We start from the raw sequence: 11,962 nt of genomic DNA, 5'->3' as shown, positions 1-11,962 counted from the left end.
TACTCATCCAGGGCTTGCTTGAGGGCAGAAACATATTTGTCATTTATCTGATTCGTTCCCCTATTCACTAGATAACCGTCCGTTTGTGTTGTTTCTGTTAGGAAAGATAGGGAGAGACACACGGTGGCCTTTTGACAATGCATGTGCAGAGGATGGAATGTCATCATGGGAGGATAATTGCATTGGGGTCGAGTCAGCAAGACGGCCATAACATAGGTTACATTGGAATTGTATTAGACCATAGGGTGAGTTGCATTATAATAAGACAATGACATCCTATTTGCAGGACGGAGAATGGCCTCACCTACTCACTGGTATGCTTTGTATTCAACCAAATTAAAGTTTAGTTGGCTCAGCGAAATAATAGTGACAGGGTATAAAGTCCGCTACGTAGATGGACTCTTTCTCTTTATTTTTTCACATCCATCCTGTGACCGATTCGGACCATCAGCTCCATTGAAGGGGCCATGCTGTGTAACCTGCTTTTTTGAATAAACAAGTCTTGCTCAAATTTGCTCAAGAATTCTTCTTCATTTTTAGTAAGTAACAGATACCAAAATATATACGAAAGTAGCAGCTGCGACCCCCTTGGATCCGCCCAGATAACAGGGGAGGTTTTGACATGTTTAGCTATGTGAATATTTAGAATACTTTTAGAACTATTTAACACACAGCACAGTGAGGAAAGCTTTGTTAAGTTAAGTTTTGATGACAAGACAGAGTGCTTTTCTCGTCTGGATCTCCAAGGCTGAAAAATGGCAGGTCAGTATAATGAAAAACATATACAAATCTTGAGTAGGCTTATTCCGTATATTTAAAGTGAAATGTAAAATGTTACTATTTGAAATGCTACTATTTCTGATATTTTCGAATAAATAGGGGGGACATTTAGTAGCCTATTACAAAACGTTGAGTACATTGAGACCGGGAGACCCATGCAATTGATACTTTCACTTTCGCCGTCTGTCTGTCTGCCTGTCCGTTTATAATTATAATCATAATCACAATCATAATAATAATAATAATAATAATAATAATAATAATAATGTGATTTGTAATGCACTTTACATAAGGAAATCTCAAAGTGCTATAGATTAAAAACAAGAAGAACATTTCAATTAAAAAAGGCTAATTAAAGGCTCTATTAAAAATGTAGGTTTTAAGGCCTCGTTTAAAAGCATCCACAGACTGTGGTGCCCTTAGGTGGTCAGGGAGAGCGTTCCACAGCCTGGAAGCAGCCGAACAGAATGCCCGATGCACGATCCCCGTTTATGTCTGTCTGTCTGTCAGTGAAGTTGTACGGTGGTTTAAGTTATAGAATAGAGGTTTTTGCACCATGCGAATTTTAATTTCAGCCAGCCAACTGCAGGGCAGTCAAATAAAATAAAAAGTGTGTGCGCGACTGCGTTCTGCTTATCACCGTTTCACTTTTCTAATCGCTCATTAAGGATGGATGACATGACAGTATATGGTAGATAATTTTTTTCTAAATTGTGTTCAAATGTGTATGTGTCAATATGGTGGAGTCTTCTTATGATTGTGTTAAAATATGTGCGTGTGTTAACTGTGTAGCGGGGGGTGCCGGTAACCTAAAACCCTCATAGCCTCCGGAGGTAGACTAGTAAAGATCTGTGTGGAGGGCTGGGTTGGAATTCCTTTGCAAACGAAGTCGCCTGCATTGTTTTCAATAAAGGCATTGTATCATCTTATTTATCTTGTATCATCTTCAGCTTTGGTTTATTTGTATTTTATAATTAAGTAGGCCTATTATAGTTTAATGAATTAGAGGTAAATATTTTCCACTACAATAGCAGAGACTGAACGCCGAATAATTTATAATCAAGTGAAATAAAACATTATATTATTGATGGCCATTATCAAAGGCGAACTCAATGTTCAAAGATAGGGTTGGCTGTAGCAGCTCCGTATTAAAGAACGGTAGTATTTTTTTTGCCGGTGATGTTACGGTAATTAAGTTAATGAAAGTGGTTAAGAGACAGAGTAGGTGAAAGAGGGGGAAATAGCGACGGCATGAGAAGGGGACAGAGAGGTAGAGTGTACAACTAACACAAACAATGATTATCTGAAATCACATACTTCCTTTAACAGAAGAGCTCAAGAAGGTTCGGTCTAAGTTTGTGGAGAAAGTGTCAAGGGTCATGATCCAGCAGCTCGTAGACCACCTGCGGGAGGAAACGGTGCTGAACGAGGAAGAGGCGGACTCGGTTAGCGAGGAGAACAGCAGTCGGGCGGAACGGGCTCGGTGCCTCATTGCCATGGTGCTGAGGAAAGGAGACAAATCCTGTAGAAAGATGATTGCTTTTTTTGATTCAGACGGTCTCTCCGAACTGGGACTGTCCCCCGGGCAGCTTGACCAGACAGGTGAGTGAAGCATTGTGTGATTAAAACGTACAACATGAGGACCACTCCTTTGACTTAGCACTAGAACAGCCATGTAAAACGCCATGGGAGTAAAATAAAACGTTATATCTTTGCACTCCATCAAATTTCAGGACCCTCCTTTCATGACTTTTCCTAGATATGTGCGTTCTACCACCCAGTATAGTTATAGGGGCAGAGATATGTGCCACTAGAAACCGAATTTGAATTACTGACTTTGAATTTGAATTACTCAATATGAATACTTTAATAAAAAAAATGTTTTTGAATCACATAATTTGAATTTGTATTGTACTGAATGGTTTCAAAGCAAATAAATTATTTTTCAAATTATGCTATTCAGATTCAGTTTGTCAATTCAGTTATTCAAGTTAAACAATACAAATTCAAATTATGTGATTCAAATTCATTCATTCAAATTCATTCATTCACATATCTCTGCCCATATACTTACATTTTCAAAATCACATCAGGATAAGTCAAAGCTATTTTGCAGTTTTTTTGTGTAGCAGACAGGCTAATTTACAAGACAGCCAACTAGTGGTCATTGTGTGTAAATAGCAACTTCCCATTGTAACTCGTATAGTAGGTACAATAGGCACGGCTGTTCTAGCGGACTGGTGATCAGAAGGTCGTGAGTTCAAATCCCACCTGGGAACACCACTACTAGTGTGGCCTTGAGTAAGGCATTTAGCCCTAAGTTACTCCAGGGAGACTGTCCCTGTAATCTCTAATTTGGATAAAAGCGTCTGCTAAATGGTTAAGATGTAAAAAAAAAAAAAAAAAGGAGTATTGTAAAACATGTCCAATTTTCCATGTGCTTTCCCTCCCATCAGATAAACCATCACCTCATACACCTCATCCACCTCAGCTGTCAGAGCCGGAGCAGAGGCCCCAGGACTCCTTTGGTCTCCTTCTCACCAACGCACAGTTTAAGGCGGACAGTGTCAGGAACATGGGACCCAAGGTTGAAGCTTTATTTGGTTTCAAAAGTTAAACCCTTTAGATATCTGGTTTAATACCAGCTGTCTCTCTGTGCCCCTTTCTTGTTTTGTGAGCCTGCTAACAATGTAAAGTAGTGTTATAGTTAAATAGGTAGTAGTAAGGATTACTCACCAAATCCATTGCATTGCAATATTTTGGCTCTGAACATTTGATCGGGTGCTGACTTGTTCCTGGTTTCACCTGCTGTCACATAGTGTATAGAAACTCACTTTCAATTTGTCATTTCACAAACCTCCATTGAGTATCACAGTTAGTATATTAACAACTAACTGCAGACAAATGACCCAGGACCTTCTCGGGCCACTACTATCTTAACACACAAGATTAACGCCTCAATATCAAATGGGGCCAATTTGCTTACGTAGTTTGCAGAGTTGCATCTTTGCTACATGGTTTCATTAATGCATAATTTTCACATGTGTGTTTCCTCTGGTCTAACAGATCTACCCTATGAAGGGGAAGTCTATTCTTCGGAAGCGCCTGGCCCTGCTTATCACCAACGTAGATTTTGAGGATGAGAGGATGAGGAGGCGCGGGGCGGAGAAGGATGAGGAGAACATGGAGGCCCTGCTCGGGGCTCTGGGGTACCAGGTGGTGAAACACAGGAACCTGTCTGCTCCGGTAAGGCTACACGCAACTAAACAACACCTGCATATTGGATTTCAGAATCAGAATCGCATTTTATTACATCTCAATGTACGAGTACACAAGAGTAAAAATATTTGGCAACATTGGCATTGCAGCATTAAGATAGAAAATCACAATAATACAACAAGTAAATTAGCAAAATTAGTAATACTACAGTAATAAAGTAATAATAAAGTAAACCCGAGATTTCCTGGTACTTCTTGGTATACCAAGAATACGTAGTTAGATAACATCAGTCTTTTCATAGGAATTCATTAATTACACACACTGTGTATGACAACCTGATCCACACAGTGTGTAATTAATTCACATGCAAATCAGAGACCCTAGTATATAAACTAAAAACATATTAATTCCGATTAATTCTGTTAGGCCCAGTAAGGCTACACAGTAGGGATCAGTTTCTTTGTATCGTGAAGAAAAAAATGCTCTATTCTCTGGCGGCTTGATTGATTTTCTCCAGAGACTCTTCGCAAAGGGAGACATAAGGTTAGCTTAACTGGTTGTTGTAGTTAAGTTTAACTTAACTGGTTGTTGTAGTTAGGTTTAACTTAACTGGTTGTTTTTCTTAGTCAAGTCAATTATCCGGTCAGTCGTATAGTGATGGAACAGTCACGTTTCTGTGGTGTACTGTACCTCTGCAGTCAATGAATGGGCATGGTTGAGACTGCTAAATAAATAACACACACACAAACACACACACACAGACACACACAGACACGACCACCCCCCGCACACCACACATAGAAGCACACCATGCACACACACACGCACATACACACACACACACACACACACACACATACACATACGTGTATATATACAGACAACTCCTGTGCAATATTCTGCTGAATGTATATTTTGTGTGTATATTTTTCTCGCCGTAAATCTATAGAATTTGATCATTTTATCCAATTGTTTGCCCCTTATATTTTGTTATCATATTCTATATGTCTTATATGCACTCTAAGTGGAAACCCTCCCCCCTCCCCCAGCGAAAGTATCTCACACGATTGTATACCCGGAGTGACGAATAAACATCTTGTAATCTTTGTATGTTGTATCTTGACTGTGACTGACTGTATCTGTGTGTGTTGTATCTTGACTGTGACTGACTGTGTCTGTGTGTGTTGCAGGAGATGGACGAGGCTGTGAAAGCGTTCTCCAAACGTGAAGAGCACTTCCATTCCGACAGCACCTTCGTGGTCATCACGTCCCACGGGCAGCTGGGATCCATCTTGGGAGTCCGCTGCCGGGCGGACAACCCGGACGAGTTCCCCATCAACAACATCTTCAAACACCTGAACACGGAGAACTGCAAAGCTCTGGTGGACAAACCCAAGGTCATCCTTATCCAGGCCTGTAGAGGAGGTGACCAGTTCAGTTGTTTTATTCACTGTGTTTTACAGTGTGAAGCTTCAAAATAGTGAAAATACCACCGCTCATCCGTTATCAGACTTAGCTGAGGTGCTGGAGCTGAAGAGTATCAATAGAGTGCAAAAGAACTGCATCTGCACAGTGCACACTCAAATCTGTGCAGAAATCATTCTTTTGTAAGTGAAGGCAGTATTATAAAGGGTTCAAACAACATCGCCATTAGCCAATGCACAACACAGTATAAAAACATCCGGATGAAAGGGCACCAGTGAAGAAGGCAACTGTTTCATATTTTTTTTATGATGTTGTTTCAGGAAAGGATGGTGCTGTTTGGGTCAGTGATGGAACAACGGTGGTCAGTGATGCTGTTCCTGAGTCTTGCCCCGAGCCGGGTTTAGAGCCTTGCCCTGAGCGGGGTTTTGAGGATGACGCTATCAAGCACGTAGAGAAGGACTTCATCTCCCTCCTTTCCTGCACACCCGGTCAGTCAAACTAACATATTCTATAACACATGCCTGAATTTACCCTTGGGGATCAATGAAGTATCTCTCTATCTCTCTCTCTCTCTATCTATCTATCTATCTATCTCTCTCTCTCTATCTCTCTCTCTCTATCTATCTATCTCTCTATCTCTCTATCTATCTATCGATCTATATATCTATATCTATATATCTATATCTATTTATTCTCATTACTCGTTTGTTTGTGAATTGAATGTGAGATAACCCTCTATTATGACACTTTTCCCTCTCAGATACTAAGTCCTACAGACACGTAGACACAGGAAGCCTTTTCATCCAGTATATCGTCGAGACGTTCAAAAATTCCGCCTGTGAGGAACATGTTGAGGATCTCTTTATGAAGGTAAGCAACTGGACACAGACCACCAGAAATATTTTTTAAAAACAACACGTGAAATATTTCCCTATCACACTGTTCGGAAAGATATGTAAAGATTTTGCCTAATCTTCGTAACTGAAGAAATTACTTTGGGGAGCTCGACCAATCCTTTAAATCTTCCCAGGTGTGTGTGTATATATATGTACAGTCATGGACAAAAATATTGGCACCCCTGCACTGTCAGATAATGCACCACTTCTCCCAAAATTGTTGCAATTACAAATGCTTTGGTATTCCGTATTTGGTATGTTTATTTCTTTAGTTTGCATTGGAGCTACACAAAAAAACTGAGAAAAAAGGCCAAATCTGATGAAAAGACAAAATTATTATATTCAAAATTGTAAGAAATAATTGTATTTCAAGCAGAATTGTCTGAGGATTTGAGAAACAAAATAGTAGAAAAGCAGGTGGCACAATATTTGTGTCCATACAGTATATATTCTAATCGGCCTCTAGACTTACTGTCGGCAGTGACAATCATTCCTCTTATTTTGTGGTGGAGGCTGGCAGATTGATCCTGATGTATTGAAACAGATCACACAGCATTTCTGTTTTTCATGCAGGTCTTGGGTCGTTTTGAGGAGAATTTCAGTGCCCGTCTAAGACAGATGCCGACCAAAGACAGAGCTTCTCTAACCAAACACCTCTACCTCTTCCCAGGCCTCTGAATGAGAGCATCTTGACTTATGAATAAAGGATTTAAAAAAGGGGCTTTTTCTACAGAAATTGTACAATTGAACATTGAGCTAGAGGGAATATGGGAACATTATTACTTTTTTTATGTTTTATTTTTCAATTGAACATTGAGCTAGAGGGACTGTGGGAACATGTATTTTTGTATTTTCTTTACATTTTTATGATTATCATTTAGTGCAATATAGATAACACTATAGGAAACATTATCATTTTAGAGTGCCTGGTATACTATAAGCTGACGTTATTAATGCATGTGGAGATCCTTGGATCCATAGAAACTTGGATCTCCACTATCTAAATTGTCATACCTTTCTGTAATTTATCATATCAATCATTTTCTTACTTTCTATTTTTACTTTTTTACTTTCTATCTAATATACTTCATAATAAAATTGAGAACTCATTTGTGTGCGGATGTTTTCACCCTGTTTCCATTTGAAAGATAAGAATGAGATTGTGGGTATGTGGTTGACCATGCATTAACCCTGCTGAATGCCCTATTTGACTAATTTCCACCTAAAAAACAAACCCAAACTAAACTGCTTATAACATTAGAAATGTGATGATCAGATGCAGAAGCAGGATGCCATTTGATAGATAACACCTTGAAGTTGTGTGTGGATATGCTCAGATCATAATTCAGAATAACATACTACACATGACAAGGAGATAAAGTCATCAATAATAAAATCAATAATCAAATTAAAGCAGAATTTGGGCCCAATTATCAGCCCGTCTGGCTTAAGAGGTTTGTGCATAATACATCCAGGGGGGTATTCCATCAACGTGGCTAAAGGAAAACCCAGGCTTATTTTTGATAATCCCATGAGTGATTGATCAAAATAAATCTGGATTTTTATTTTTATTAATCTTGTGAGATTTATCAGAATAAGCCTGGATTTTCCTTGAGCGGCGTTGATGGAATACCCCCCAGCACTCTCAAATAAAAACATAAATGATGTTTTAATGCATAATCAGCATAGTCACTGTGGACACGTTTCTGCATCAATCCTTCTTCACCACAGCACTGTTCCTTCCTGAAACCCCTCCATCCCCTCTACCCCCCTTATAGGCTGCAGTTGCTCTACCGTAAATAAAAGCATAGAGCATAGATAATACTTTTTCTTGCGATGACTGATGGATAGATGATTCACTTACTTCAACATACTGTATATGTATTTGTTGTAAGTCACTTTGGATAATGGCGTCTGCTAAATGTCTAAAATGTAAATGTAAAAAGCACAGAGTGTGACACCCTCTCAAGCCAGAACCATGGGATATGCCGTCATTTCCGAAGCCGCCGCTGACAGAAGCTGTGTGATTGGCTGACAAGGCATGTTATGAAACAACACTTCAGTCAGACTCAGGACTCTTATGTAGTTTACATGTAAAGTTTAATGAAAACGGTAATTAGTTGGTTCATTAGTTGCGCCGTAAACGGATGGCTCCGCTCATGATATATAGCTCACCGCTTGAAGTTAAAACAACATTATATGTGTGAAATGTTACTAGTTATCCTTTAAGAGCACACACGTCTCCAAAAAACAGTACTGGGGTTTTTTTCCATCTTTCTTTCGTGTTACGTCAGAGGTCCAACTCGGTGTCGCGTAGCCATGCCCGCATCTCTGGTTCTAGGTCGAAGAGGCTGGCTTCTGAGGGTGGTCTATATAAGGGGCAGATGGTGATTATGTGGTCGGCGGTCTGCTCTGGGTCACCGCACTCGCATGCCGCACTGTCCGCCAGGCCCCACGCCTTCATTGATGTTTTAAAGCGACCGACACCAGTTCGTAGACGGTTCAGTGTGGTCCATTGCCGGCGTGGTAGGTCGTCTCCTCCAATGGCGCCATCTCCTGGGTCCCAGATGTAGCGGTGGATTCGGGAGGGCCCGGCTGACTCCCACTCCTGCTTCCAAGCTGCTGCCAACCATGCATCTCTGGAGATGTCCTCAGAGGTGGAGTTGAGCATGGCTTGTTGTAAGGGTGGCGGGTCTTGAGTCGGCTTGGAGGTGCTGGTGTTATGGTGGTGTTGTGCAGGATGTGCCAGTCATGCTTTTGTGCCTTCCTGGCCAGGGCGAGGGTGGCAGCCTCCCGTCGGAGGCCGGCCGGTGCTATTCCCGCGAGGACTGGCAAGAGGGACACAGGGGTAGGCTTCAAGCATCCAGTAATTATTCTGAGGGAGGTATTGATAGCCACGTCGATACCTTGACAAAACAGTTGTTGGTTGATAAGCACACTCTGATGTTGTTCTCAAGGCCCTTTCTGTCTCCTGAGACAAACGCTACCAACTTGTCCATCAACTGCAAAAGAAAAGTTCACATCAGTACTGGGAATTGCAGTTCCATATCAACATTGAAAAGTTAGTCGTATTACAATATATGCCATAATACATTACACACCTGACTAAATGTGAGCATCTTGTCTGGAGAATCCCGAATGACACATGCGATCAATCCCAGGTATGTAGGCCTAGTACACTTCATGTAACGGGTATACTTCTTCCGCGGGGCGCTGTTGGTTGGAGCCTGGAGGGGCAGCAGGTAAGTTCCCATGTTCTCAGACATGTTGAACCTCGGTCGTTGTAGAGTTCTAATACCAAGTAACACACAGGGCAGTAGTAATCCGAACCTGACTCAGTGGAGCTGTGGACCTGGAATGATGGAGTCCCAGAGCTCTGGATATATGTCCATCTAGAACAAAGGGACAACACACGGTGTGCATTCCAGGTTAACGATGACCTTTTCATACGGGAGAAGGTGTTAAACGTCGGGGAGGGTCTTGAGTGGAGGAACATGCCCTCCAGTATAGCTTATTTCTATCATTTAAACTGGACTTATGCTGTTTGGTGAATATACTAAAAACTCTTTCTACCACAGAAGCCTATAGCAATGAAAACATATGTTCATGGAATTTGACAAATTAAACAAGGACAGAAATGTAAACACTATTCATGTCTAAACTAATAAAGTAGGCTACAACTTGCACTTGCCACCAGCCTGTGCACATTTATCATAGACCTAGCAGCAAACAAAACAGATAATGAACATGTATCTGTAAAGAAATGGCTGATATATTGTATAAAATGCCTTCATATCTGAATTAGGAATTAACTTAAGGTTATGTGATTAATGATGATCAAAACAAGGAACATACTCACATTCCAATTGTTTTCATGGGATCATTAAATTTGGTTACTTTTCCCAAAGCAATCTTTTCTGAAGTTCATTAGGTCTAATGAAAAGAATTCCAATCATTATCACCTATTTGATCACGTCCATTGTCCCAAAGCAAGGGAGGCCACCTGTGGTATTTACATATACTAAATATGTATTAGTGATTCACAGGACTATAACTTTGGAATGTGGTCAAGTATTGCCTAACCCTGAACAATCCACAGTCCAAACAAATGTTACAGGCTTTTGGTTTCAAAACCAAATTCCTAAATATTATTGACAGTATAGCCCCCATGAGAACCACCAGGGTTAAAACCCGATCGGAACCATGGATGAATTCGGACATTCTAAATGCTATGAAAGTCAGAGACCTAAAATGCTCTGAAGTTCAAAAATGCAAATCAAAATTAGTGAAACACTTAAACGAAGATCACAAAACCCACTTTGAGAAAATTAAAAAACAATGCAACAAACTATGCAATCAGGTAATTACCATGACCAAATCTGCTAAGAAAGAATACCTCGATAACAAAATCGAAGAAAACTTAAACAAACCACGTGACCTTTGGAAGCTACTTAATAGCCAACTAGGTTGCAGTCAAAAACTCAAAACCAGGTCTACAAACATCAGCATCAAATCTGGTGATTCTCTCCTTACAGACAAGCTGGATGTGGCTAAGTGCTTAAACACTTTCTTTACAACCATAGCCACTAAATTAGTTAACAATCTACCACCCCACTCAGGGCGTTATGGTGTAGAGCACATCCGTGAGTTCTACAATAAACTGGGTGTACGCAATGATGATTTTAAACTCTCCATGGTGTCAAACGATGAGGTGTTTAAAAAGCTAGGCGCTCTACACTCAGAAAAGGCCACGGGCCATGACAATATTCCAGCCAGATTTCTAAAAGAATCAGCTGCCTCCATTACCCCAATCATCACCCACATAATAAACCTCTCCATCAAACAGGGACACGTCCCCCTTGACTTTAAAATAGCAAGGGTAACCCCACTGTATAAAAAAGGAAGCAAATTAGACCCAGGCAACTACCGACCTGTTTCTATTCTTAATTCCATCTCGAAACTTATGGAAAAAATAGTTTATGAACAGGTCGATAGGTACCTTACCGAAAAAAAGCTGATGTATGAATTTCAATCAGGATTCAGAACATCCCATTCCACTGACACATGCCTTCTCTATTTGAACGACCACATCAACCATGAGGTGGACTCGGGCAAGTACTGCGGCATGGTCATGCTGGACCTCCAGAAGGCCTTCGACACAGTAGATCACCACATATTGTTAGATAAACTGAAAGCAATAGGGTTCGATAGAACATCGGTGAGCTGGATGCAATCCTACTTAGAGGGGAGGGAACAGGTGGTTAGTGTGAACGGAACACTGTCCCCCCCCCTCCCAGTGACCTGCGGCGTTCCACAAGGAAGCATTTTGGGACCTTTACTGTTCCTAATATATGTGAATGACATGTCATCAGCATGTGATTGCAATTTATTCCTGTTCGCGGATGACTCGGCTCTGCTGGTCTCTGACAGGGACATATTGCAGGTGGAAAAAGCGCTAAGCACTGAACTGAGTAGAATCTGCATCTGGCTAGCTGACAATAAACTATCAATACACCTAGGTAAAACTGAAACCATCCTATACGGATCCCCATCTAAACTCAGAAAGGCTGAAAATTTTAAAATAAAAGTGGGTAACATTAATATCACAAGAAAAGAGGATATTACATACCTGGGCTCCATCT

The 11,962-nt window shown here is 40.7% G+C and overlaps 1 protein-coding gene across 1 annotated transcript; it reads left to right on the top strand.

Annotated features, from left to right (window-relative positions):
• Positions 1-2,159: 2,159 nt before the first annotated feature.
• LOC308158125 (caspase a-like) lies at positions 2,160-7,005 on the top strand (the record flags this gene model as incomplete). The annotated part of the gene is made up of 7 exons (XM_080531722.1): positions 2,160-2,382; positions 3,237-3,367; positions 3,847-4,026; positions 5,190-5,424; positions 5,745-5,912; positions 6,185-6,294; positions 6,894-7,005. The coding sequence occupies 7 exons, from the start codon at positions 2,160-2,162 to the stop codon at positions 6,996-6,998; spliced, it is 1,152 nt and encodes a 383-aa protein (XP_080387848.1). The 3' UTR covers positions 6,999-7,005.
• Positions 7,006-11,962: the final 4,957 nt, after the last annotated feature.

Source organism: Nansenia antarctica (genome assembly GCF_963989245.1).
Source record: "Nansenia antarctica genome assembly, chromosome: 5".
NCBI lineage: Eukaryota > Metazoa > Chordata > Actinopteri > Argentiniformes > Microstomatidae > Nansenia > Nansenia antarctica.
The sequence above is the reverse complement of the archived record's forward strand: the minus strand, read 5'-3'. Positions and strand labels throughout refer to the sequence as shown.